Genomic DNA, 27490 nt, shown 5'->3' on the forward strand with positions numbered 1-27490 from the left:
CTGAACAGGGTCTTATCAGTACAGTGAGTACTGGATCTACAATCAAAATATAGATTTCAGTTTGGTCTCCACTGAGTATTATGCTCTTTGGTTTCTTTTGCTATTCCCCGCTCCCTGACCGATCGGCCCCAGTCTCTCTCTCACACACACATCGAAAAGGGTTCACTGAAGGTCAGCTGGTCAGAGTTCAAGTGGCAGTGGGAATGAGCGAGCGAAACGCAGCGATAAAGTAAAGTCATAGAACGAACAACATCAGCGACTTTACAACTTCGGAAGACCTCAAAAAGGGTCGAATGTGGGGTGGGGAGGCGCGGCCGGTGGGCGGAGGGGTTTTTTTTTCTACTGATGGATAACAAAGTGTAGGCGTGTTTTGTAACTGTATTTGTATACGGAGGCATATCTGTGTCGTCGCTGGCCATTTGATACTTTGGCCTCGTCACTCGTCAATCAACACAAAAACAAAAAAGGGGGGGAGGGAGGTGGGTGGATGCAGTGGGGGGGAGCGGGACAGGGCGAGAGTGCAGCAGACATATTGCAGTTGTTCGCATTGTCGTGTTGTTGTTGTTGTTCTTGTTGTCTGGCGGTGTTGCGTTGCACTTTCCTATTTGCCCAGTTGTTGTTCGATTGAACTTCGCAACAAAACCAACAAACGGTCGAATAGGAAACATATGCATATTAATTGCCCATATCGCATTATTCTAATGAAAAAATCGCAGTTTTCTTTGGTTTTATCGCTTCGAAAACGTTAGTTATCGAAAGACAATTTCCAATGTAAATCGAAATCGATTCGCCTCCAAACTGAACGACCTGAACAACCTTAAGAGTCGCCGACGTCAAACGAAGGGATCGCATATTGCGGACCGTATTTCCAGTTTCGAAACGCTGAACACCTAATAAAAGAACTAGGAGAAAGGTTCCCTAATACAAGCCTTAGATTTTGGAATAGGTAATATGAACTTGGTATATGTATTAAGGTATATAATTTGTTTTATAAACAGCACTTTTTTTCAATTTCCTTCTTTTGGGTTATATGAAAGTGATTTCGGTATAGGATAAGTTGTTTATTCGGTATTTCAAAGTAGCTTTGTGACATTTATGGAGATGATTATGTAGAATATATAATCTTAACTTTTATATATGTTCAATTCTTTATAGAAATCAGAAAAGTTTGAGGTACTTATAGGGTGTACCGTCTCCCAAGCTTGTGGGAGAAATGGCAGTACCCTGTGCCAGGGTATATTAAGAAGTATATGTATATATATATAAATATATAGGCATGGACGCGATCGCATTTATGTATATATAGCCAGGCTACAGATGCGAGATCCGCACACTTAACCCAAAGCGAGACCAAAAAGGCGAACAGAGGCGACCGGGCCATGACGGGATCTCGGCGACGACCGACGATGCGACCTGAGTTGGCGGCGAAATATTTTTAGAACTTTGCGACCGACGGCGACGACAACGGCAACGGGGGGTGGGCACCGGGGGAGGGGGGTGTTGGGGCGGCATGGGGGCAAAGGGGACATGCATATATTGTGGTACTTCGGTATCTGTATCTCTGGCAGCCGCAGCTCAGGTCTGTTATTTTTTGCTCGTATATTTATTTTTTGCAGGGCGCTCGGCGAGCGAGCGAGAGGTCAGAAGGTCTGTGATCTTTTGCAAGTTCGCTTGAGCGCAAGAAAAATTCTCCGAACTGCCAAGAAGAACAAAAGGCAGCCTGGCCCGTCCAAGTATCTGTGAGATACATTTCTGCCGCTCATATGTACGTATATACCTATATATGTGTGATATAAGCATCGTATATTTTGGCCAGGCAAAAAGTCAAATGACAGCAAACTTTCGGTTAGATAAATAGGTAAATAAATATAAGATATGTATCTCTATATCCGATGGATATGCGCAGACCACAATGTACTTCGGCGTAAATTGGCAAATTTTTCTATAAACCATTAAAACCCATAAAGATGTACAATATTTTTGCAGGTCGATCTTTCACGGGAACTGCACAGTTTGCTGATACCTAACCCGACTTGATATGTATTTCAGTTCAGACACAAGTGTTAGCCCACTTTTGTTTTTGACACATTTCAGATTGCACTATTTGCCCAACTACTTGTCAACCACTTTTTATTGCACTTGTAAAGCAGCAGTAAATCATCGATATTCAGTTGTCTGGAACACACACTGTCATTTAAGTTTCAAAGTAGAAAGGTGTTATTATTTGGTGGGGGTTCCTAAATCACATTCTTATGAGCAGCAAATGCACAGCGTCTCATAACGATATGAATAATTTTGCCACAATTATATAAGCGGGGCAAGCATACATATAACGTTCGACATCCACGCAGTACGTCAATGAATCAAATATTTGAAAATGTGAAGAAAAAAGTTACAGGTCGAAGAAGGTACATATATCTCAGGCAAATAATAAAATAACAACTTCGACTACAGTTGACAACTCGAGGAGAGAGATACCACAGAGTGCCGCCGCCAGGTTGGCTGATGAGGGGCAAGTCAAGGTGTGTTGAAGTATTGCCCATGTCTTCTGCCGTATTTGTGTGGGACGATCACCAAACTTTGCCAAATCGCAGGCCCCTGAAAGAGAGGTAAAATCCACGGCGACAGAGATGGATGCAGATGCCGCTTTTGTGGCACAACAAATAAAGGGAAAAGACCAAAAGACAGTTCGACAGTTCAAACCAATTGACTCGTTTGCCAACACGCGTCTCCAGAAAAAGAGGCAACAACAACTATCGCCCAGAACTTCCAACATCCACATATTGTGACCACAGAAAATTGGTAAAAGCTGCACTGCATATGGACAGAGACCAAATATCGGGGATAACAGGTTCTTAACCTGTCAGCATAGCAGGCCAGTAATCTGTCTTTTTGGGTTTATTTTATTAGCTATTGGAGGGGGGATGAAAACGTGATCACCAATATGATTTGTAGGAAACTAAACTCTTTCATTTTACGAAATTAGATGTTCTTTTGTTCGAGCTAAACTAGCTTAAGTCGCTTTAACTCTTATTTGATGACTTGATTTTCAGTAATGAAAGTCCTGGAAAGTCTTTACTAGTTGAACTGCAAAAATTGAAGTTTCCGGGATCACATACCCTAAGAAGCAGAACCTCAAGTTACTCGCAAGTTACTTTGTGTCACTGCTGGTCAAAAATGTCATCAGTTTGGCACTCCGTCAGTCAGCCAGCCATTCAGTCCAACAGTTCGTCAGTCAGTCACCTCCGAGCTATATAGAAGACACATACAACACACGGGCGGCACACACTTCCAAACGCAGACACTTGCAATTTCTTTTGCGTTTTTGTTGTTGGCTTTTTTGCGCGCATCTAAAAATAAAGCAACACTGAAAATGCTAATGCCAAGCGACCGACCGATCGACACCGACATCGACCGATGCCCACAGACCTCAAAAACGAACGCCCGTTTGCCCTCACACAGATACACACACGTGCAGGCGCGCACACACAGATACGCGAGCGATCGGCGACACACACACACTCACACATGCAAGCATGTCCCCAAAATGACAGCGACATATTGTGCGCCTCGAGTTCACTTCATTCGAGAGTTTGAACCGATCTGAATATAGTCAGCGTGCCAGGGTGTGAGTGCGAGTGGGGGTATCTGGCGCACATACGTGGATATAGATACATGTAGACTATATACTCAGATGCGCGGCACACGCTGTTCGGTATCTTGGCTAAGTCTGTCAATTGCTAGGATATACAGTGCGTACCGGCACATTAATGCAACTGAAACATTCACCGATCCCGGATGTAGAACTAAGTGAAAATCTTACAGATCCCGATGCAATGCACATCTAATTATAAATTTATTAAATAATGAAGCTATTCATTCTTTTTCTTTAGTTCCTGTTACGTCAGTGTATCCCAACTAATGAGTATTAATTGTAGTTTATGTCCTGGACAAATGGCCGTAGCCCGCATTGCTGTGGCATACAAAAAGTATTTATCTTTTAGTCATTTTCATTTTTTGTGAACCAAAACTACAACTCAACTCTGTCAGACGACAGACTGACTGCAGAGTCGTTGGCTTTGGGTTTGGTCTTTGGGCTTTGGGTCTTGGGTAGAGGGACCTGAGACTGAGACCTGGGATCTGAGACCAAGTCAGGCCAAGTCAAGTCGATGTCGAGGCGTGTGGGCAGCATCAGCGTGTTGGGTTCACTTCAGCTTGATATTTTTTATTTTTTTCGCATGTTTTCTTCATTTTTTGCACCAGTTTAGGCGAAGCCTGTCGTCGGCGATGAGAACATGGCAAAAACATGGCAGCTACAAAATCCAGCGACGAACGAAAACTTTTAAGGCGAAAAGTGCTGGCCGAGACGAGGCAAAGATCGTTGTGGTGCAACCCAAAGGGGTCAGGTCGGTCGGTCGGTCGGTCGTGTGGCAACTGTACACGAAAAGTGACACCTGCAAAAGGCCGAGTGAATGGAGGTCAAATATAAACGAGGCGGAAGCGGACAACCAAAGTGTTTATCCTCATGACTGACATGTTGGTTGCGTGCTGCAAGATCGGAAAGTGAAGAAGTGAGGGCTCCAAAAATATCCTTCCATACTTGCACTGTTTGTCACAGCAAGTGGGATACGTGGTTACTTGAAGATACTTTTTATTGAAATTATGTTATTTATATTGGTGGTTTGGTAGAAAATACCATAAGAGGATAGCATTTCATAAGTGTCATTGCTTTTGAAGTATTAAAGTTTAGCAGTACGACCACATCACCAAGAATTCCTCCTTTCTAAAGCCCCATTGACCCCCATCACAGCGAACTGTATATTTAAGCAGTTAAACAAGATCACACCTCACCCACTTATCGTGAGCCATCTTTTAACTCTTGACCTACCAAAGCAAACACGCTCAGATTAACGAAATCAATTCCTCAACCTAAACAAAGCAAAACCTGTAAGCCATTAAGAGATAAAAGAGCCTAGGTATAAATATTTATATTAAAAATCAAAACAAAATCGAAAATTATAGAAACATATGCAGAGATTAACACGTTTCTGCTATAAAACATAAAAGAAGCGAAGAAACCGCAACAACAGATTTGTAATAAAATTAAGGAAAAAGTAAATGAACATTAAACGGTTTAGGTTTGGCTCGGCGATTGGTCAATCCGAATGATAATTTATGCGACTGTAACCAAAAAGTTTAGCTCTATAAAAAAATGATAACAACCATACGACGTCAGACAAAATTGGAGTAGACTAGATTGAGGCAAAAGCACGCACAGCCCTGATGGAATATGATGTTCGCCTAAGATATAGCTCAGTTTTCTATGGAATAAAACATGAAGATCGAGGCTTTAAGTCAGAATTTGTGGAAATTCTCGAAAATCTTTCTGACCTTTTGGGAAGTCTCAACTTCCGTTTAGCCGACGATTTGTGAATGGAATTTGCCGGCTCATTGAAAAGTGTATCGCAAAAAACACGCCGATGGTGAGAACTGGCTCAGGTATCATCATATAATCAGGCACATAACTGCTTGCCTCACAAACTTCTCTTGTCACTTGATAGAGGACCAGCCAAAAAAAAATAAAATAAAAACAAAATGTGGAAAGAAAATCCCCAAGCTGGCATCATAAAATATATACAAAAATAAATGCTAATAATAACAAATTCAACAGTTTCCTGCGGCTCACATCACAATTTCGCCGTTTCATGTCATTAGCGGACTCCAAAGTAAATATTTGACGAAGACAAACAAACCTCTGCCGCACAGCAACTTCATCATCGCCTCGTAATAACCCGTTCTCCCCGAATTAAGCAGGAAAAATAATAATAATAAAAATAATAATAATGAAGAGCAAGTGACGATCACTTTGAGGGCATTGAGGGCGTTTTTAACTTTTATTTTTCTTTGCTAAAGATCGGCTCCCTCTGCTTTCGTTGTGAGATGAGTTTGGGAGTTGAGTAAACCGATCGGCTGCGGCTTTTTTCTTTTTTTTAATTTTTTTCTTTTTTTGCCGACTGTGACATTTTTGTCACAGCAATCCTCGACCGCCGCGATCTCAGCAATCCTCGACGAGCAGGGGTAACTTGAAGTTAACTTTATGTACTCGCCATTATATTCCGTCAGCGAATTCGCGCTGCGAAGATCATAAGACCATAATTGAACTGATTGGCAGTGTTTTGTTATGGTCCCCGATTTTTTGTACCTTTTTCGGATTTTTTTCTGCTCTGGGGGGACTTGTAGTAGGTTTTCATAATTTGATCTTTTGACAGATCAAAGATCGCTGCTTGAACCTAAGGTTAATCACTGACCGCAGCACCGCACAATATGGCTGTTATTTCTGCTTGGATTCGCTATTTGTTTGATTCGAGCCGCCGCATGAAATCATATTTCTCCATAAAGCATCCACTTTGTCTGTCCCAGCTTCCACAGATGATCGAGTGCCGATCTGGGCGCCCACACTCGATCGCATGTGTGCCTGACTATATATATGTATATATACATATGAACATATATATATTTTTGCGGCTGTGTTAATGATCGCAAATGTCGTGATTTTAGTCGAGTGGGTTGAGTGAGGTGCTGAACTTTAATTAAACGCGCACCGAAATGTGTTTTTTCACATTCTGAACTTTGAGACATCAACTGCATCCACAGGGCAAAATGCATTGCAATCGCTGCGAGATCGGTTAATCAACAGATGGCCTGGCCTTATGCCTCCTATGGGGGTTGTGAGACTAAACGAACCCAAGGAGGACCTTCAAAAATTGACACACATCAGAGATGGAAAAGTATTTTGATTTAGTTGAGACAAATGTCATATTTATCGGTTATAATTAAAAAGAGATGTCTTGTATTGAACTCTTGAATTTCTTTAATTAACTTAAGGTGCAGCATGAGCACGATAATTAATGTTAATAATAAATGTTTTGAGTTCAGCACTATTCGGATGAGCATAAAAAATCGATTCTAAAAGTAATTAGACCAAAAGCATGCGTACTTAAAAACCTCTCAATTAAAAACTTATAGTCTTACTAATTTAATTGAATGAGCCACCTCTAAACTAAGTGAGAACTTGACTAAAAAGGTCTCTAAAGAAAACATGCCACAATAAGGCAAACTAACAAAGAAATCAATTAGACATAGGCCAAGAACACATGGACATTACCAGCAATAAACTTTAACTGAATCACAAAGGTTTGGAACCACTCAAAAATCGAAGAGGTAAAATCGAAATGCGAATCGGGAAAGAAGAAAAAGTGGAAGCGCCTAAAAAAATAATGTAATCAAAAATGCGAAATGCAAATGAAATGCAGGTGGTGTGCACACTTAAACACACACCTGCACTTACGACGACAACTGTAACAATAACGGCCATCGGAGGTATGTACAACAACAAAAGGTGACCAGAGATTGAAGTGGGTGGCATTTGGAGTGGGCGAGGGGGCGACGAAGGTGAGTGCGCTTATCAGGCCCAAAAGCAAACGCAAAAATGAAAAAATAAAAAACAGCAACAACCACAAATGCCGGATATGAGCGCCACTTAAAAACTGTAAAAACAATGAACAAGCAACAAGTGTTCGAGACGACTACACCGAAAATAAAGCATCTACACTTTCAGATTCGACGTTTAAATTGATATTTGCATTTTATAAACTTTGATAAGTGAACAATTAACAGGGATAAACTACAGCATTGATAAGAGGTTTGCTTTTATTATTTCTTTTTGAATTCGATTGCAATACTCTTACGTTATTTTTAGTTTTATAGTTCAATTTTTCTCTTTCATTCTGTGTGACCGTTCAGTTCGATACCTTGCAGAAGCTAAACAAATGGATCATCTATTTGTTCCGCGTGCAGACAGACAGACAGATGAGTACAAACAGACCAGCAAAGAGAGCGTTAAATTTGCACTTACCGTTCCGCAGAGAGCCACAATCGGACAACAACGAAGTCTGCAAGAGGGAACAGGTAGCCGATTCACAGGCAGGCCAATTAATGAACGCGACAAAATGGCAAATAATACTTTGGAAAATGTCCACGGCATGACCGTTAAAGTCAACTAAACAAAAGTACGGGCTGGCCTGACACACAAGCTTTACATTCCCTATTAAGATGTTTAGAATAGCTTATGATTTATCTAAAAGTTTGCAATAACTATTGCGTTTTTTACAGTTCTTCGATTTGTTCTTACAAAGTTATTGTCTCTAAAATATACATTTTTTGAATGACTTGAAATTAAATTCTCATTGATCTTAATTCAAATTATTAGGACACCAAATTTTAGTATTTACCGAATTCTTTTCAACAGCACTTCAAAACGTATTTTGACCACCCTGTAGAGGCTTCACTGTGTCCACGCGGGGGAGTAGCAAATCAAACGCACAAAGGGAGAAAGGAGAATGATGAGTGCGGGAGCGGGAGCGGAGCAGTGAAGAAGAAGGTGGACCGAAACAGTTACCCACTAATTGCAAGCATGCGTCGCCGCAGCTTTTTGTCACCCGTCGACGGACGACTGTATGTGGTTGTAATTGTAATTGCGCCTGTATTAGAGTTGCGGCTCAATCAAATGTCTCGCTGCGCAGCATTTACAGTTGCTGCTGCGGACATTTGCTGAATCATTTGTTTATAGCCGAATCAGGAGTGTGTGTTTGTATTAATTACCGTTTTAAGCTGCCTCCTCTCTGCTTCTTCTTCCCCTTCTTCTGCTTCTTCTTCTTGCTAAATGGGAATTGGAATTCTTTGCTGTCAAACACTTCAATGAAAACTTTTATGTGGAGCAATTGATAAAGCCGCGCTCACGCACACACTGACGACACGTTGCTGCCGGAATCTACGCACACACACACACTGGCATTTGTACGTTAAAATTAAGTACAATAATTCACTTGTTGTTGTTGCTTTTGGCTTGGCACTTGTCGACCGTTTTTTGCGGCTCGCTTGCAATTAAACAAACAATTTCTCTCCTGCAGTCGCAATAACAATATTCATCGATCGCCGCGTTTTGATTAAATTGTTTGCATTACGTTTTCTATTATTATTATTATTCTTCGAATGGACTGCAAGCGCAAGAAAGCTCCCGCATCGAACCGCACTCGAGAGCTTCGGAAAAATAACTGTGCAGCAGCAAGCGATCGAAATCGACTTTGGGGCCTATTTTTTCCACAGCGGAGCGACAAGTGGCGATTACAGCAACAACAACTGGTTGTATGAATGAATTTCTGCTTTAAGAGAGCGGAAGAGAGTCAAAGAGCGGCGCTCTTTGGATTTCTCTTCAGCGTGCAGCAGGTTATTTTATTTATTTTCTGCTGAGTGATTATTATCATTATGAAGTGATCTGATTTGCTGCTGATATTAAAGCAAGACCGGTCAATAATTACACTGGCCAACACACGCTAATGGCTTTTTGAGTAGTTATTGAAAAAATTACTCATAATGGTATTACTTTTATACTCTTGGTATGCGATGTTTTGAATTTATGTTATACTAAAAAACAGTTATGCACAAATCTTTAACTATTTTAGTCGAGTAGTGTTCGATTTCTTCGTGTCCTTAAAACTTAGCCGTGTAACCCAGTGTAATTATAGATTTTACTAGATGAATTCCAGCGGAAGACAACTAAAATGCTTGAAATAATGATATGGTACGTGATTAAAACAAGAGCAAATCGTGTTCCCGATGGGATCATCACAGATCCGCATCCCCCATTAGGGCGACAAGATGAAGATATCGTTCAGAAGAGGCACAATGTATGAGGTGATAATTCACTTGTACGTCACCCGCTCGCATTTGCATTCGCCATTCGATTCCACCATTCCCGGTCGACTAACTACGGTTATCCTCAATCAGCTAATTTATTTCCCTGGAAAATATCGCCCCCACCTCGAGAAAGGCGAACGATTTTCCCTGCCAAGGGGCTCCACCTCCATTCAAATGGGGGAAACCAAACAATTAAGCAAACAAAACGACAGCGACCACGGCTGCAGTCTCCAACTGCAGCTTCAGCTCCAGCTCCAGCTCCAACTTCAGCTCCAACTCGCCAGCTCCGACTTGATAGCCCCTCCAGATAGAAACTGTCAAACAAAACAAACTACACGATAGAAGCCAAACAAAGCGAGGCTTCCAAAGTGTGCTGCGTTTTAGTACCCGGTAATTGCGGGGTATATCATTGTAAAGCAATTTAATTTAGAACCCTTCACCATATATAGAACGATATATTTAAACTAATATATTTAACCAAATATACATTTTGAAAACTCTTGAAACACAATTTCAAGTTCATACACGTTAGAAAATACATATTCTAACTGCTAACTTTCAAGCCCAAGCCCTTGACCATGCATACTAAAAGGTATCTGTTAGTCTAATTTGCCATTTCACAAGCTTTCTTGTTTATTTGTTGCCTTGCCTTAGTCTTTTGTTTTAGCCTGGCAAATGGTAGGCTAAGTACAAGGAAAGGCGTCAATGACGACCGACGAAGACGACTGACGTCGACCTTCGGCAACTACGCCATCAAAAAGGAAGTTCAAATGAGAAAAAAAGAGCTAAGTAGAGAACACTAAAAATCGAGGCCCCAAGAAAAGGACCGGGAGATGAATCGAATATAAATTAACTGCCATGAACGAGGTAATGGAGCAACAATAACAAGACTAACAGTGGCAGCAGAGAGCGAAAAAGGATATACTGCAAAAATGTAGCTTACCTATTAAACCTAAAAAATGTTAATATATATAATATAATAACTTGTTTTAAAGGATCATACATATTTATTTACTTACCAGTAGCATTCCAATGAAATACTCTGAATTTCTAAACAAGGTAATTACTTTTCCGAGTGCATCGAAGAGAAAAGCTACAATGAAGGCTCCACAAAAAGCCAGAAAGCAAAACGACAACGCGCCGATGCTAGTGGGCGTGTACCGCTCCCCATCCGCCCACAGCTGCCGCTCCTCCTCCTTCTCCTCCACCCCCCTTTCCGCCTTGCAAGCCAAGTGCAATCTATGGCAGCGATCGGCCAATTACAAATGGTTAGGAGATGCAACAGTAACAGCGAAAACAGCAACAGCCACAATGGCTGGCGAGGTCAAACAGCAATCAATAAAGGTCAGCGACTACCGCCGGGGCACGCCTGAGTGCCTACCGTCAATGCCGCTTTGCTGGATTGCCGGATTGTCGGATTGCTGGATTTCCCGATGGCCAGATGATCGGCAGAAGGGGTAGGCTCGAGGTGCAGAACCAGCTCCCAGCCCACACCCAATCCTCCCTGCCCCCCTTTCGCAGTCACTTGCCCATTCATGCGGCCCACGATGAAGATGCTTTATGTTGCAAATTGAAAGCTGGACATCCAATCGACTGAAGAAGAACAAGACGAACACGGCGAAGAAGACGAGGAAGAACAGTAGACGTGGAGGCAGTGCCATGGGCAGTGGCAGCAGGAAGGTGGGAAAGAGAAGGCTGGCCGACAAATGTAGACAGTTGCGACTGCGCAGCCGCAGCAGCAGAAGCTCAATTCGCTGAGGTTGCTGAAGAAGCTGCGTCAGAAGCCCAGAAAGGTGGGAGCGAGAAGGAGCTATGCTGAGGGAGGGAGAAGAGCGCAACGGTGGAAGATTGCTTAACCCATTATGGCCTACGAAAGTATGATTAGCTGAATTTATAGTATAAAGTACATTTTATGAAAATTAGTATGTACGTTCTTTTTTGAATATTTTAGAGGTCCTTGATGCTATTATTAGCATATTTGAGATATTTTTAATACTTGAAAACTCTTTAAATATTAAACAAATATCTTTGCCACTTCGAATATGCTTTATGGCCTAAAATACAATGACGATATTAAAGAGAAATTAATTAATAAAGATATTTGTTGTTTCTAACAACCCACCAGTGGGATTCCCTTGGGCATTATTGGGATAATTAGCTTAATGGCGGATGTCGATGACTGTGGCATTAGGCGTATGTTTCTTGGCTATTCCTTGGCTGCCCCCTTGACTGTCGGTGCCCACCGACCGGCCAACTGAGCGACCAGCGACCCTGTCCCGCCCCCGCAGCTGTTGCTTCCGAGGTTGCACAGCTCCCGGTTCCAAAGCCGCGACTAAAGCCATCGGTGATGATGATGACAATGATGATGATGATGAGGATGCTACCAAGTGGCCTCTGCCTTTTTGAATGCATCTTGTGGCGGCTGCTATCTGCCTGGCCGTGGCATCCACAAGATATTTTTAATGGCCCAGCTTCCTTTTTGCAGATGCTCTGCTACTTTGCTTCTGCCGTTTATTTGTTGGTCCGATTTTTGTGAATGAAGTTGTTTTAGATACACACACACACTCATACTCCACTCCGCTGGCAGAGAAGTAGCACCATTATCGCACTGACATGTCTGCTGGATGTCGCTGCTGCCCACCACCCCCTTGTTGCGACCGCCAGCCCACCGCCAGCCGCCCACTTGGCGGTGTGTGTCACCTGTTGATGGATTTCGTTGTTTGATTAACATGAAATGGCATCGCATCCAATCCCAGCCGATCTTGATGCCTTGAGTGGAGTAGAGTGGATTGGAGTGGATTGGAGTGGATTGGATTGGAGTTGAGACGCCGACTCTAAGTGACTCCGTCCCAGTTGGATCGCCTGGCGGATAGTTAGCCAAATGTCGGAGATTGATGAGGTGGATGGGTTAAGTGATGGCCCCAAGTGGAATGGCCAAGGAAATTGTGGCTTTTGATGGATTTCAATGTACTTACTCCTTGGAAGCGTTTATCTAAATAGCCCGCAACCTTTGCGGCCAATGATGCATTCATTCCAATAAAAACGAGTTAACATTTTAGAACTTGTTCACTAGTTGTTACAATTTGTAACCAAAAAACATGTTTAACTTATTTTAATACCTTACATGTTATAGATTTAAATATAAATTCAAGTAAATATAATTAAATATAATTTAAAATGTAAAATCCCACACTCAGTTTTGTAGACATTTGTTGACAATAAAAGTAGGTAAAACCAGGTACGACAAACACATGGCATGTCATAATTATAAATTACTTAGGGAATACGCCTTTTAGGACTACCTGTGTCGCATCCTGGCCACTATAAATTCCCTTCGACCCAAACGCCATTAGTACATTCAACACCAAACTGCCAAGCAGTCAAGATGTCGAGCTCTAAACTGGCCCTTCTTATTCTGGTCATTGCCTGTTTGATCCTCATCGCATGGGCACGACCCAGGTCGAGATCTTCAATATTCAATGAGGTCACATCGCTGCCGGCGGAGAGGAGAATGAGCAACGAAATCATGGACCAGATATCGCCCATGAGAAGGCCACACAGAAGGGACTATTTCGTAACGAGGCGTCCGCTCATCAGCTCTAGGATGATGATGTCCAGAAGCCCCTTCCACGAACGTCTGTACACCGATCCAGTGCCGGAGATTGCACCAGGTGGAGCCAACTACTTTGGCAATGACGTCCTGCCGCTTTCAACCTACGAGATCCTGGAACCAGAGTCATTGTATTAGCAATAATCTCTAAGCACTAAATATGTAAATGAATTAAATTAAATTTAATTTTACAACTGACAATTTGTTCATATAAAGAATGAAAAATATAATTGATAGTTTGATAAATAAAATTCAAGATAACCCACATTTATTATAGTCGGATTTATGGACCTGGGAAAACCCCACTGAAGCTCTTATGTTACTTAGTTTCAACTAGTTTCCCAGCGATCTCTAGAGGATCTGCCATTCAGCTAATCGAAGCCAACAGCTCCGAGGGACGAACCCATTTCGCTAACAACAATCAACACTCGTATCATCAACAATCCGAACAAACTACAACAACATAATCAACGGCAGCAACAAAGCGCTTAAATACGCAACGAGCAGAGAGGTCGAAAAAAAGTAAAAATAAGAGTCCCTGTATCGAGGAGGTGCATCCCAAATGCCATGTAGGAATCCATGTAGGAACATTGGGTTGGCGTGTGTATCTGCGAGTGGCCATATCCCCCAAGGAATTAATGTTTCTGGTTGTCGTTCTGGCCAGAGGACAAATCTCTATGGCCGGAGGCGGAGAGCGGCTGGCCGAGCGACCGAACGCAACAAGTGTTCCAAATCAAATCGGAAGCACAGGCCATGGCCATGGTAGCTCCGGCTGGACAGGCCAGGCCAGGCCAGACCAGGCCGCTCCTTTATGCCGCATATGTACATGGCTTTTTGGTTCAACATGGCAAAAGCATTTGGAAAATGTAATTTACAACGCTCAACGCGAAGCAGCGACCACTTCGCAGGCACATATATATATATATATATATGTAGGTATATATATTTGCCCGGGGAACTGGTCAACTTTGGTCGGACTCGGTCGCATCAAGAGCCACTCAACCTCAAAGTTGAACGGCATCGGCATCACCTGCCACCGATCTCACACCGGCTCTCATAGCCACCGATTCGCCAGCGAATCGCGCTCGGATTGAAATCCAAGAAGCTAAAAAAAATAAAGGAAACAGGAGCCTCCGGGCAGGAAAAGATTGATCGAGTTGGAGATACCCTATAACCAGTAACGAAATGGGTGGCATATTAGCGGGGTTGTGATACTGATGAATTGCTAAAATTCGCTGCTATCAACTTTTTTCTTTTCCCAAATCCTGAACTAGCCCAATCAACCCATCGATACAGGGTATTCTGAATGAAAAAAGTGCTTAACTAAGAAGAACAAGTGAGCGCAGATTTTAATTTTAACCTTTTTGGTCTCGTTCTTTCCACTCCACCTCGATGGCTTCTGTGCGCCCAACTTTTCCTGGCTGCTACATCAGTTTCTTCGTACTTTTTTTTGCTGTTTTTTAATTTGCTGCACCGCTTCATAGAGCATTTTTCATTAAATTCCTGAATTAAGGCATTCCTCCGTGGCCTCCCATTGGACGCTGGTCATGTTCTGAAATAAGAGCAACATAGCAACCTTGTCCAAGTCCAAGACGACGACATGGTGACGACGATGCCGGCAATGGCGATTGTTTAGGCCACGGCCAAGTTGCCAAGTGGCTTTGGCCACGACACTGGCTACCGGTTACGTTGGGAGTTCGCCACACAATTGGATCACACGTTGAAAAATTGTTTATTACGTTAATGGGCTACTACAAATTATTTGGAAAATAACACCATACACTTATGATACTGAAAACATTGCAATTAAATCAAATTGCTGGTTTATGGCTAAGATGCATTTAAAGTTTGAATTTGCTATTATGTATTCCAAATTGCTATTTTACTTGGAATAAATATCATAATTGAAATATATGAGCAGTGTATTGTTGTTTGGAATTTCATATTTATTTAGTTGCTATTTGTGGTCTCTGCCCTTTTGAGGCATTTTGAGTTTGGAGTCACCATTTCCGAGATTAAGATCTCGTAAAAGGATTGAAATTAAATCAGTGTCAAAAATGCTTTATGATTGTCGAATATATTTGGTTTTCCATTGAACAAGGGATGTGTTTGAAAATTAATTAGATACATTGCCTGTTGCTTTGAAAATATAGACATAAATTACATTTATATTTATATAATTTAAAAAGAATATACAAAAAGTTGTAGTTAAAGTACTCTCGCAATGTTAAGCCTATTCAATTTACGAACTTTCACTGTTGCTAACTGAAATCCATATCGCCGGCTGCAGAGTTCCATGACATGAGGCCAGAACAAATCCATGTTCGGATTCCCTTCCCGAGATCCCCAGCCAGGCCCAGCTGGTATCCAGCACAATTCACTTAAGGCCACCGCTTTGACTGGCCCCCAACCAGTGGCCCCACGAATCCAGAGCATTTTTCTAACTTCCTTTTACCAATAGAACAAAACCAGCACAAAGCGCCGCGGATAAAGTGGAATGACAACAGGAGGGCTGGAGGAGATCGGTGGGCCGGCGATCGGCTAGATGGAGCAGGAGCCAACCGGTGGCGACCCAAAGCTATGCGAGAAAGAAACGGGCGCGAGATCAAGCCAGGTGAAGTCAAGTTCGAGTCACCGGTTGCATAGTTGACCAGATCGGGAGAAGCGAGAGCAGGAGATCTTAAGACTTTGCCACTCCATTGACCAGAGATGAGCACGAATCGTGACTGGATGATGGCGGATATGGATTTCAAATGGTCAATATATGGGAAACAAAGGTGGTTAATATAGATATTTTAATGGTAATGGAAATAGTAATCCAAATAGCAATAATTTGTTTTCTTTGAAATGTTTTCCTTTCCTTTTCTTTTGGAACAATCTTAAAAAAAGAATTTATATCAAAATTTGTATTGAATAATTAGTTTTTTTTTATCACTTATGTGATCGTGTCACGCGGTCATCTCCAGTTGGAGCCACCAACTAGATACAGATATGCGCAGGCGCAGCCAGCGGCAACTGGACTGCTGCGCTTCTGCTGCTGCTGCGGTTGCTCCTGCTGCTGCTGGTGCTGCTGCTGCTGCGACTGCGCGGTTGCAGATACACTTTAGGGGCATGACATGACTCGCATACGAATTATTATAAACGATCTGGCGCAAAAACTAACAAGCCATGGGGCCGGGACTGGACTGGAATGGAATGGACCTCGCCGGCTGCTCTGTGGGATGTGGATGTGGATGGATGTGCTCTGTGCGGAGGCAGAGGTGCATGTGGATGTGGATGTGGATGCGGCGACCAAATGGGCGGCAAGGTGACGGCGAAGGCATCGGGAAAACGGGAGGCGGTCGGTCGGTCGGGTCGGGAAGGTGGAGCGACGGACGAGTTATGGTGGCCAATTGCAAAGTTAATGGAGTTTGGCTACTCCAGCAGTGAGAGGAGCAGATGGAGCAGGGGGATCGGACTTGAGCTTGGGGTTGGGCTTGGGATCGGGCACGGGCACAGGCACGGGCTCGGGCGACTTGAGCGGATGCTGGCCGAGAAGATACAGCTACTGGTTCGCGACTCGGTAAAGATTGAACTTAATTTTGCACAAATGCAATTTATAGAAAATTGTTGCCACTTGTTTTCACGTTGATGGCACTCGGGCACCGAGTAGATCATCGGGCGGGGTGGAGCCGGCTGGAGATAATAAATGCAGGTAGCCATTGGATTCCTGGATTCTGCCCGATGCCTGCAGCTTGGCCATTATTTAAATTTTTTCCCCTCCGCTGACCATGCTACGTTTTGCAAAAATTAACAATTAAAATGTCTAATGGTAGAAAAAGTGAGGCGCGATAGAGAAGGAGAGCCGGGCCGGATCATAAAGACGCCCATCCAGGTAGGTCGACATAGGTGACTCCTTCTTGGAACTTCCACTCATCAGGCGGGGCAATTAGTTTTCCCTTTTTTGTATCGGGCGCAGTTCATCTGGGGGATTCGCGTAGGATCGATGGAATCCGAGCAGAGGAAGTGGAAATGAGCGAATGGATTAGCGCGGTATGGTTTATTGGCGAGTCGCGGCCATAAAACTGCGTCCTAATCCATCAACGAACTCCTGGAATCTTCTCGAATCAAGGGTCCCGAAGGACAGGTAACCGATACCTTGTTACCTCTGCATATCGAGCTATAAAAAGACGCACTGCATCCTGTAACCCAAACAGTCTTGATTGCTCGCAGCATTTGTCACAATATGCTAATTGTTCGCTATCTAATCGCCTTGGTCTTTTCCATTTTCATGGTGGCCACATCACTAAAGATCGAGGAGCGCTACCGGCGGTGCAATGGCTACAAGATATCCACTCCGGATCGGTTGGTCATCAAAATGGAACGACGCGGCGGAAAGTGTCCAACCACGTTCCTAGAAAAGAGGCGTCTAAAAGTTTAAGATAGATTGCAGGATGGATCCTTAAGACGTAAATCAGTGATGGAAAATTAAAGCCTCAGAGGCAATTCACAATGTATCAAATTCAGTCAAGTGAAATTTAAAAATATAATTAAGATTTACTGAGATCACCTGCTAAGCAAAATTAAACAAAAAGTAAAAATATAACTTTGCAAAATTGTAAACTAGTGATTGGCAAATATATATATTGATATTATAAGCTCCAATAGTTTTTAAAAATAATTCATAAACATTTTGAATAAAAATAAAATGTTTTAATAAAAAACCAAAGTGTTTTGATTGAATTTTAGTAATATAAGTAATACTGTTAACCAGTAAATGTTTCTACCCAATTATTTCTTAAAAGGAATAAGTTTTAAGTCATTTTTTTCAACATTCGGGCGCATTTAGTTTATTTATAACGTTTATTTAGAAAGGTATTTTACATGTATAGTTTTGTGTAGGTATTAGATGACACCAAGTTTGCAATTCTGTTTGTTGTTCTAATTACTTGTATTATACATTAGCTGGGACACTTAAATTTACAAAAGCACATACATTAAATAATGCAGTTTTAATATATAAATAGCTTATCGAAGCATTGTATTTTATTTTACCACACCATATGCAAAGCGTAAATCAAGAAACGAAATATTTCAATTTCAAACTTTTGTGCTAATATTCAAATAAATAGGTACATCATTTATTTGTTTTTTTTTTGGCAACTACAATGGAACATTTTTTCATACGTTTCGTAGACATTCAAAGGATAAGTTGTATATATATTTATATATATATGTGTATATGGATATAGTTGAGTCTTAGCTTTAGTTTAATTGCACTAAACATTTGCGTTTATCCATTATGCTAATCTTTGTGTTTGGCTTATTTTTTTTGGTTTGTTGAAATGCTTGAATTGTTAGTTTAACCAAGAGCTCTGGGTTCCGGATAGTCTTGCCGCTGTCCGGGAACTTACTTCCTAAAGCAGGAGATGGGATTAAAGTAGCACTGCCGGTATCTAACTTGACGTTTGCTCTCGGGCAGCCGATAAAGTTCATTCACATTGCCGTAGGTGGGATTCCTCAAATAGGCGCTGTAACTACTATCAAAGTTAATCACAATTTGTCATTATCCGCAATGGTTAATAGTGCTATCGCCTTACGTGGGTCTGTATTGGGCAAAGAGCATCTGCAGCCGGTCCATGGGAATATTGGGATAGATGGCCTGGGCTGGCATATCGTAGCCACCACCGTAGGCGCCTCGCACGTCCTCCGCTTCCTGGCCATCCAGTCCATCGGAGTCCTTAAAACCGATCGAATAAGCCACATTTGCTACACGTTCTGCCAGGATATTACTCACCGGTCCTGTGTCGGCACCCGAAGGTCGTGCCTCGCTGAGGGCAAAGAGCAGGGTGAGGAGTAGGCCGTAGCACAATAATATCTGCACGAATTTCATCATTTTTAAACGCTTCTGCACTGAAAGTATTAAAAAAAACACTAATTCAATTATTGTAAATAATTCAATGTCCATATAGTTATGAACTGTTGTAGCATTCCAATTAATGCAAATGCTTGCAAAACTTCAAAGAGAAACCTCCAGGACTTTGTGCCCGGCTAATGCCGATACACAAAGGTTGTCAAGTGGCGAGTGCAGGTAAAAAATCGCCATGAAGTTCAGCTAGCCATAGTTTTAATTAAAAGGTCGTCGGTATTCAGTGGAATTGCCTTTATACGCATATTTATTATTTTGTAACACTTTAGACACCGTTCAACCTGAAACAAAGCAACAAAGCCAGATGGCAGTTACTCAAAACACTTGCTGCCACAAACGTGACGTGCATTTGTGCCTTTCTGACGCAGATTGCAGTCCTCGGAGTACTGTTTTTCACCTTAGCCCAGCTTAAGTGCATTTCCGCAATTAAAAGCGGATATGGAGCTGCAACTTAAGCGTTGCAACAACCGCACCCACACGGTCATCCACTTATGCGTTGCATCCGTAATACAATGGTCGATAGTGCAACGTGTGGCAGCCACACAATGGCCAGGGTGCATGGCCAAACTTTAATTGATTTCATCAGAAGCTGACAAAAGACGTGCTGGGGTTCCCTTCATGTGAGTGTATATGTATTAAAGAACTTTCATGGCCAGTTTCGTAACGTGTTGTCAACTTGGTAAAAGTGATTGATCAAACAAAGGGTTATACAATCAATTCTTTAAATCTATAAAGGGGAAAGGTCAGAAAGTATGCAACAAAACATATAGCACAGTATCCATTGCAAAAATCAAACGGATGTCATTATGTAAGAAATTATGAAGAAATCAGCTTTATGATGTAATTCATCAACAATTCTCTATGTGCATACTAAGTACGATAGTACTAATTAGTAAACAAATTGTATTTTATTACATTACCCCCTACCACCTTATGAATTAAGCATGTTAAGTATTTAGATGAAAGGTAGAAACCAAAGCAATCTAAATGACAGAATATCCCAAACACGTTTACTAAAACTGCAATCAGCAACTAATTACTTGAATTACATAAATTATGGCATCATGGTAATTTAAGTGGGTGTGAAATCAAAAGGAAAACCTCTCCCGCAGGACATGAATACATAAAGAGCCCCTGTTTTGAACATAAATCGCCGCTGGGACGGGGAAAATGAGGTCATTAAATGACTTTCAGTATCGTCATCATAAACATCTGCATGCAACAGGTAAGCGAGAAAGCCAAAACCATCGGCGTGGGCATAAAAAGCCATATAGACATGGCCCATCGAGGACCTCATCGCTGTGTCCCGTAAACGTTAACGACTTGTCTCATTTGCTTGCTGCAGCTCATAAAATGTTGCTGGCTCCTAGATGGTCCTTAAATTTCAAGCTGCCGGTTATGTGAATGCATTTTGCGACGGAGTTTGTTATGGTTTCCCAAATCTAAATTGCAAATTAGCTCTTTGTTTCGCAGAAATGATTAAACAATTTCACATTGACTGGAAAATGTAGTCAAGCAGTTTGTAAATGGCCATATTTCCTAAACTATGACATTTATTATCTGCTGAGATTATAATTTCTGCTACTTAAAACATTGATAAATATTGGCTCATATGCGAACATTTTCGTTTATAAATTGGCAAAAGTGCATGCGAATCGCTTAAAACACTTTACGCAGAGTTAATTACAATGCCCACAAAGCGGCCAACTAAACTTTGAGCTCATAAAATATTTGTTAGATTAAGCAGCTAGTGGGTGATAAATAAAAACTAATGACCAGGTGTCCAACTTTTGCCCACCCAACGCAGTGGCTTTAGCTGGATCAAATGGAATAATAAAAAGGCCAAAAGCAGACGGCCCAACCCTAAGCCAAACATAATCAGGACACATTTATTGCCACCGATAAATAATGCTCGAATGTTAATTGGAAATTTAATCTCGCCGCCGTGGCAGCCAAAGAGTTGCAAGTACTAAAATACAAAGCGTTGAAAAAAAAAAATAAGGAAAGTAAAGTGCAATTTCACGTGGCACTTTAGACTCTACATTATTATTATCCTGCCAAACTTAATTCCGGTTTAATTTCGAGTTCCGTTCACTTTTTTTGTCAAATTTTTAGCCTGTGGCAATGGAAACTTTAAAATTAGCCAAGACCGAATGTCGTTGGGCAAATATTTGCCGGAAGGACCTGGCGTGGGCTTCATTAATGTGTGTGTCTGACAGGAGCCGGCAGGACGATGGCCGTGTCCTTGGCCAAGTGATTTATCTGGTCATATGATATTTTCGAGGCGGCAAATTAAAATTACGTCAGTCAGTCACCGAAAACTGGAAACTTCAGACATCTTCAAATTTACGTATCAAGAGGTTTGAAATGTTTCCTCTTTCCCTTCCAGGGATGTGGAGCACTTGAAGTTGTATCGAGTTTCTGGGGGGATCTGTTTTTTGTGGTTACGTTCCGGATTTGCGGAAAATGCGGTTCGATGTTGAAGAGTTATTTACCCAATTAGATTTCAAGTTTAAAAGCTGCGCATTCTTTTGAAGTGAAACGTTTTCGAAAATATGTCCTAAAGAATTTGTGGTTAGGAATAAATTTAGAATAGTTCAATTGCCGCAGGTCTTTGGTTGAATTTTCTAGTACTTTTTGTTTGCGCTACTTAAATATTAATAAAAAGATGTCTATTTTTGTTTATTTAACCTGATTATCGTAGCACGAAGCGTCTTAAGCAAACAAGTAGCTGGCGCTTCTCCGCCAGATTTCCCCCCCTCACATTTCAGCGGAAAATTATCTGCCTCATTGATGCCCTTAACCCGCAGGAAAATAGCCAAGAAATCCGTGTGCGTATTCTAATAAATATTAAATGCAATTTGATTGCGGTTTCGGCGGGAATCGACCGAAGCCAAACCAGAGCAAGTCAACTGAAGTTATTTATTATCAGAAACTCGAATCGAGATTGAAGTTCAAATCAAATGAGGTGAATGTTTTGTGCGCGCTCCTGATTTTTCTACGCTTCATAAATAATTCACATAATTTTCAATGAGCAGCGGAAGCAGTTCCTCCTGATTTCGTCTGTCATAAGGTGGCTCTGGGAAAGTCCCTGAGGAAATTGATGCTCTGGCATATTCAAAACAAAAAGAAAAGCCAACAGGGTGGTAATATATGGCCTATGAATTGCACATATATGTATGTCAAAATGTGGCAGTTTTGCAAGGGCAAAAAAGCAACCTTTCTTTACCTTCAATGCCGTAAAGGCCTATCAATTTGCAGCAACTTTTATGAACTCAATTTAGGAAGAGCACCTTTGACTCAATTTAAACGAGAAACAAGCAAATTGACTTCAATCATTCATTGAAGAGATTTTTTAAAGGATATTCCAGATACTGGGTTGCACTTTTAAATTATTAAGATACCTATTTATTTAGTTATTGTCCACTAATATAGAAAATGAGTTCTAAATATTTTAGTAATAACAAAAAAGGTGGGACAAGAAATTATTTAAATAAATTTTCATTGTATTAATATTTTACTATTTAAATTGTCCAAGTTTTCAACCTTATTATTTTTCTATTATTATTATTTTATATAATTTTAAAAACATCTAACATAAGGATTTATATTTCATTGATATTAACATATTCGAGTGTAAAGAGTGTAACTTGTACGATATGATAACAGCGGCTATAATTCTTTTGCCCTGCGATATTTAACCTGTGGCACAATTTCCGCGCCCACAAATTAATTGTGGCAGACACATAACTGCCCAATTCAATTAATCGCCGAATTCCAATTGGCGAAGGTAAATAGTACAATACTCACCGATACTTTTCGTCTGGATGAGATTGGGAATCGCCGACAATGGAATTGACGTCGGTAAATGAGAAAAATCTGGCTCCAGGAGATTCGTAAATCGGTAATTTGCAAACTATTTGTGTTAGTTTTTTGGCCTGGATGTGAAGTTTCGTTTGGTGGGATCTGATCCTATGGTCGCGCTAACTTGTTGCAGCTGTCGCTCTATTGATGTGAACGCCAAGAAGGGAAATTGGTAACTCGATGTTGGCGATGCCTGCCACTGGGCTTTATATACAAAATAGCAAACAGCACCCAGGGCAGCGACGCCGGCAGCGGCAGAAGCAGCAGCAGCAGCACCAGCAGCAGGAAGCACGAGCTGGCGGAACAGCCAGGAGGCTGAGGTGGCGGCCCACCGGGTGGGGGTAATTCGTTAGGGGGCGTCTGCTTAGCCAAAGCTTTATGCCTCATGTCAAGCGGCACTGCAGTCAGCAGGAATAACACTTGTTTATAGTACCTGGCAGGCGAGGAGGGTTGATGAGGTGCACAGATCCTTGAGAAGATTAACACTATATGGACGCAACCAAAAACAAGATAGTCGAATAAAACATTATTCAGGATCGAGGTTCATTTTATTTGCATGAATCGTAGGGATGCAGAACTACCAAGGATCGAAATTTAAATTCAAGTTAACTTAAAGCAGCACAGGAAACTTTTAAAATGCCTTCAAATAAACCAATTAAAATGTTATAATACGGGCTTGAAACTTTGCTAGCAAGAAATAATATTCTTATGTACTTATAACCATTTCGTTTATAATTTCCCATATTTTCTTGAATTTAAAACCTAAGAGGAAAAAAACTAAATGACATAGAGCATCTCCCAGTCGTATACGCCGTCAAAAAATGCCAACAATGGGGCGTATGAACAATGTGCGTCTTATTAATTCACCACACGGACATGGACACTGTGGGTTGAATACGTGGACCACCCGAGGGCACCCCACCATCCCCCCATCCGCTTGGCGTGGTGAGTAGCAGCGAGTAACGGCACCTGTTGCTGATTAACCCGACTCGTACGAAACCTGTTGCATACTTAGCAGCGCAGAGCACAGTATCTATGACGTTGAGATTACACACATAAAACGAGTCGAAATGCATTTGGACAGTAGGCGGAGTAGGCCTTACATCCGCCATTGATTTATGGCCATTGATAGGAAAATCGCGCCATGTGCGAAAGTGGCATTATGACATAAACACACATAAAAATAGATACCCATCGGCGGTAATCTAATAATATAAGGTTGTATAGCATTCGTGGAAAATTAAGCACTTCCGCCAGAGAAAGCAGTGCACGTTAACTTTGTAGTACTAAAATTAAAGTAATACAGATGAAGATTCTCATTTCCTAAATATGCCAACAATATATATTTTTTAATTCGTTAATACAATTTTATCGATTACCGGGTATCTGTTAGTCGAAAAAATGAATGTGTGCTTTTTGAAATCGACTTTTGCTCCCGATTCCCATCAATTGACGCTGGCAATTAGATGTACATAAAAGTCTATTAATGTGTGCTCCAACAAACTCATTAATGGCCACTATTGGCCAATAAAACTTTGCCTATCAACTTCGCAGCCAAGGTGGCTAGGCAATAATCGTGCTTTGCACACTTAAATCGATAGCCCGTTTAGTTTAACTGTTCATTTATAGGAAGACTGTTGGCCTACAGATAATAATATGCATTGACTTTCAGTTTGATAGTTGGCAAAAAGTTCAAGCAACTGATTTGCATTAAAAAGGCGGAAAGGTTGATTAAGGAATTTTGTACCTTGAAAAATGAAAAGAGTACCGAAAAAAATTTAAAAAAATGATAAAATCTTAGATAAGTGAAGTAAAACAAAAAAACCTAAAAAGATAATATTACGTATACGAATGTTAGTTATTTATACGAAACAACGAAACAACAAAAAGACAATATTACGTATACGCATGGTGGGCATGCCAACCTTAAACTTTATACGCAGTAAAGGCGGTACAATCAATGAACCCCTGATCTTTACATTTAAAGAGATAAAGCTTCAGATATCAGTTGATAGTGAAGATACTTCCGCTTGGAGCACGCCCACAATTTGCACCCGAAAATAGATCGTAAAAGAACACGAACTGAGCGCATGCGATGGATTTGCTGAGGATTGCGATTTATGATTATGTCAATCAGCATTAGTCGGGATAGCTAGGATTACCTGTCTACCTGAAATTGCCCTCAAATATACCCACAAAATTTATACGCCCGTACGAGTATGGGTGTTTGAATTAATTTATTTATGAATGCCGTTGGACTTATCGCTGGTGGTTTATTTATAACGCAGATTCACAGTGAGTTACAAGTGCACAGATACATTTACAGATACAGATACTAGATACAGATACCGCTAGATACAATTACAGAACTCGAGGATTTCAGTTAATGGCGCGAACAACTCTCACAACAGCAGCGCAGCAATATCAAAACATATATTTTTGAAAACACATCTCTAACGATCAGTTGGGATTTGAAATGTTTGTGGTTTTTAGTCCACTCCAGAGACGGCTTATATGCTGTATTTTTATGGGTGTTTGTTCAGTGTTTCTTTGTTTAAAAGCAGCTGACGGCATTGAAATAGCAACGCCAGTAGGCTCGGCCACCGCCGGATCCGGATGGTTGGATACGCCGGGTGCCAGCTGGGGAACCGGAATGGGTGGACGTTCCAGATCGCTCTGCGCCCGCTCTTCTCTGAAAGCTCTTTGGCATTAACTGAAATTTTCTTACATATCGCGCTGCTAATTTTATGTCTTATATTGCAATTTAGGTTTTATGTTCCAACTTACTGTTTCGCCAGTGGCGCGATTGATCTGGTTCAAATCTTTGAAATCATAATCCAACAGTGTTCCCGCATCGTCGTCACTGTACATGCCTAAAAACATACAACCTTTCTTAGATCTAATCCTTGTGTGGATAAAATAACCATCACATACCATCCTCCCTAGCTTGATGATGCTCCATTCCGTTGTGGGTATCGCCGAATTTGCCACTTAAAATGTTTCTATCTCCGAAGAATTCGCCGATTCTTTGTTCACTCCTCTCCTGTTCGAGGGCATGATGCAAAGCAACCATTAGACGATCCAAAAGTAATGCTGCGCGCTTGGGTACCACCATCTAAAAGTGTATAAAAGACAAAATACCAACAAATATTAACCAATATATTATTTGGAAAATGCGACTTGCTTATAATTGAAATGTAAGCTTAGGCAATTCTGTCTGCACTACTGTAATTTTCAATTAGTTAAATGTTTTTTTTTTCGAGGTCTTTAAACCCACTTCCCACGCATCCCAAACCTGAGCCCACGAAATATTTAATTTCTGGATAAAAGTGCTTTGGCCACAGTCTGTCCTCGTTAGACGCCAACACCAAATGGTGTGCACCTGGCATAATCAAAGTGATGTGACGTCAGCTCGGCTTTCAAGGGGAAATGTAGCTAGGGGTCATAGCCGAAAAGCAATCAAATGGAAAATATACAATTACAAATTGTGTGTAAGTTGATAGGGATTCAAAACAGACAGTGACCAACACGACCCACGCGAAGATTCCTTCTTAATTTTTTCGCTTTCTAATTTTCGGAGATTTTGCTTACCGGATACTCGTCGTAGCCCTCGTCGGCTGGGGCACTGAAAATCTCCTCCGGCTGACTGGGGGCCGACCTGGATCCGCCCGCCCGCTTGTCATCCTCCGGAGTGTTGGCCTCCGGCAATGTCACCACTCCGGCTGCACTGCCGCCGATGGTGAGCAGCTTGTCGGGGGATCGTTTGTCGGTGGCCGGATACACCATCAATTGCCGGCACATGTGCAGCTCAAAGTTCTGGATGAGGACGAGCATGATAATCAACGTGGCTGGTAGGTGATAGGTTCGGCATGGCGGAGTGCCCTCCTTGCCGGCAAGACTCGTGCAACTTCTCCGCCTCCTGGCAGTTTGGCGACCAGGTGGTTGATGCATTCTTGTGTCTACGGGCGGGAAACTAATTAATGTCAAGCCTGTCCTGCGTTGAACACTTTTGAAAAATCAACTGAAGCGTTGGCTTTATGCGTTCGACGCTTTTATAGCAGCCAATTCCTTGGCAAATCACTAGTTTTTTTTTTTCATTTACTTTTTTCGTTGTGCTACTGCTTTTTTACAGTAATGAAGCATTATAGACGCTTGTTAATCGGGATGGAGCTGGTCCAACAGTGAAATGCTTTTTTCATACTTTGATTTACGATTGCCGCACCCACTCGGCGTCCTTGTTGTTGCTCCTTGGCTGCGGCTCTTGCTGTAATTACTGAACATCAAAATCCATGTCCTGCCTGCAGCCAAGTTATTAACGCACACACACATGCACACATATCGGCCATAAGTGG

At 41.7% G+C, this 27490-nt stretch overlaps 5 protein-coding genes across 10 annotated transcripts in view; 2 read left to right on the forward strand and 3 right to left on the reverse strand.

The window, feature by feature from the left end:
- The window catches only part of LOC6612108 (pneumococcal serine-rich repeat protein), a 53926-nt gene extending 44820 nt beyond the window's left edge, over window positions 1–9106 (reverse strand). For 2 of the 3 annotated variants that reach the window (XM_032727712.1, XM_032727710.1), the window contains exon 1: window positions 8662–9106. The gene's annotated coding sequence lies outside the window, so the exon portion shown is untranslated. Of the gene's footprint in view, window positions 1–8291; window positions 8326–8661 lie in introns of those variants that run through there. The other variant, XM_032727713.1, reaches the window with a different exon arrangement.
- A 3990-nt stretch (window positions 9107–13096) lies between these two features.
- LOC6612112 lies at window positions 13097–13573 on the forward strand. Its single transcript, XM_002036593.2, has one exon. It carries the CDS (start codon window positions 13142–13144, stop codon window positions 13502–13504), a length of 363 nt encoding a protein of 120 aa, XP_002036629.1. The 5' UTR covers window positions 13097–13141; the 3' UTR covers window positions 13505–13573.
- Window positions 13574–17571: 3998 nt separating this feature from the next.
- On the forward strand, window positions 17572–18002 carry LOC6612113. The gene has a single exon (XM_002036594.2). The coding sequence runs from the start codon at window positions 17592–17594 to the stop codon at window positions 17784–17786; it is 195 nt and encodes a 64-aa protein (XP_002036630.1). The 5' UTR covers window positions 17572–17591; the 3' UTR covers window positions 17787–18002.
- Window positions 18003–18189: 187 nt separating this feature from the next.
- Window positions 18190–23305, reverse strand: LOC6612114. 3 transcript variants are annotated; one of them, XM_032727466.1, is made up of 4 exons: window positions 23085–23305; window positions 19143–19258; window positions 18946–19085; window positions 18190–18876 (listed from the first exon to the last, which is right to left on the reverse strand). In XM_032727466.1, exons 2-4 carry the CDS (start codon window positions 19239–19241, stop codon window positions 18756–18758), a joined length of 360 nt encoding a protein of 119 aa, XP_032583357.1. In that variant the 5' UTR covers window positions 19242–19258; window positions 23085–23305; the 3' UTR covers window positions 18190–18755. The 3 variants fall into 3 exon arrangements, with proteins under 3 accessions (XP_032583357.1, XP_032583356.1, XP_002036631.1); XM_032727465.1 differs by having other exon boundaries at window positions 18190–18882; XM_002036595.2 differs by having other exon boundaries at window positions 18190–18885.
- Window positions 23306–25385: 2080 nt separating this feature from the next.
- LOC6612115 lies at window positions 25386–27134 on the reverse strand. 2 transcript variants are annotated; one of them, XM_032721846.1, is made up of 4 exons: window positions 26730–27134; window positions 26073–26253; window positions 25926–26011; window positions 25386–25830 (listed from the first exon to the last, which is right to left on the reverse strand). In XM_032721846.1, exons 1-4 carry the CDS (start codon window positions 27087–27089, stop codon window positions 25693–25695), a joined length of 765 nt encoding a protein of 254 aa, XP_032577737.1. In that variant the 5' UTR covers window positions 27090–27134; the 3' UTR covers window positions 25386–25692. The 2 variants fall into 2 exon arrangements, with proteins under 2 accessions (XP_032577737.1, XP_002036632.1); XM_002036596.2 differs by having other exon boundaries at window positions 25386–25851.
- Window positions 27135–27490: the final 356 nt, after the last annotated feature.

This window comes from Drosophila sechellia, chromosome 2L (genome assembly GCF_004382195.2).
Source record: "Drosophila sechellia strain sech25 chromosome 2L, ASM438219v1, whole genome shotgun sequence".
Classification (NCBI taxonomy): domain Eukaryota; kingdom Metazoa; phylum Arthropoda; class Insecta; order Diptera; family Drosophilidae; genus Drosophila; species Drosophila sechellia.

Coding starts and splice junctions, on each gene's coding strand:
- LOC6612115 (XM_002036596.2), bottom strand. CDS start 27,089: ATGCATCAACCACCTGGTCGCCAAACTGCCAGGAGGCGGAGAAGTTGC. Junction 26,012..26,072: donor TCATCAAGCTAGGGAGGATG/GTATGTGATGGT, acceptor GTATGTTTTTAG/GCATGTACAGTGACGACGAT. Junction 25,852..25,925: donor ATCGCGCCACTGGCGAAACA/GTAAGTTGGAAC, acceptor AGAAAATTTCAG/TTAATGCCAAAGAGCTTTCA.
- LOC6612112 (XM_002036593.2), top strand. CDS start 13,142: ATGTCGAGCTCTAAACTGGCCCTTCTTATTCTGGTCATTGCCTGTTTG.
- LOC6612113 (XM_002036594.2), top strand. CDS start 17,592: ATGCTAATTGTTCGCTATCTAATCGCCTTGGTCTTTTCCATTTTCATG.
- LOC6612114 (XM_002036595.2), bottom strand. CDS start 19,241: ATGATGAAATTCGTGCAGATATTATTGTGCTACGGCCTACTCCTCACC. Junction 19,086..19,142: donor CGGGTGCCGACACAGGACCG/GTGAGTAATATC, acceptor ATCGGTTTTAAG/GACTCCGATGGACTGGATGG. Junction 18,886..18,945: donor TTTGCCCAATACAGACCCAC/GTAAGGCGATAG, acceptor TAACTTTGATAG/TAGTTACAGCGCCTATTTGA.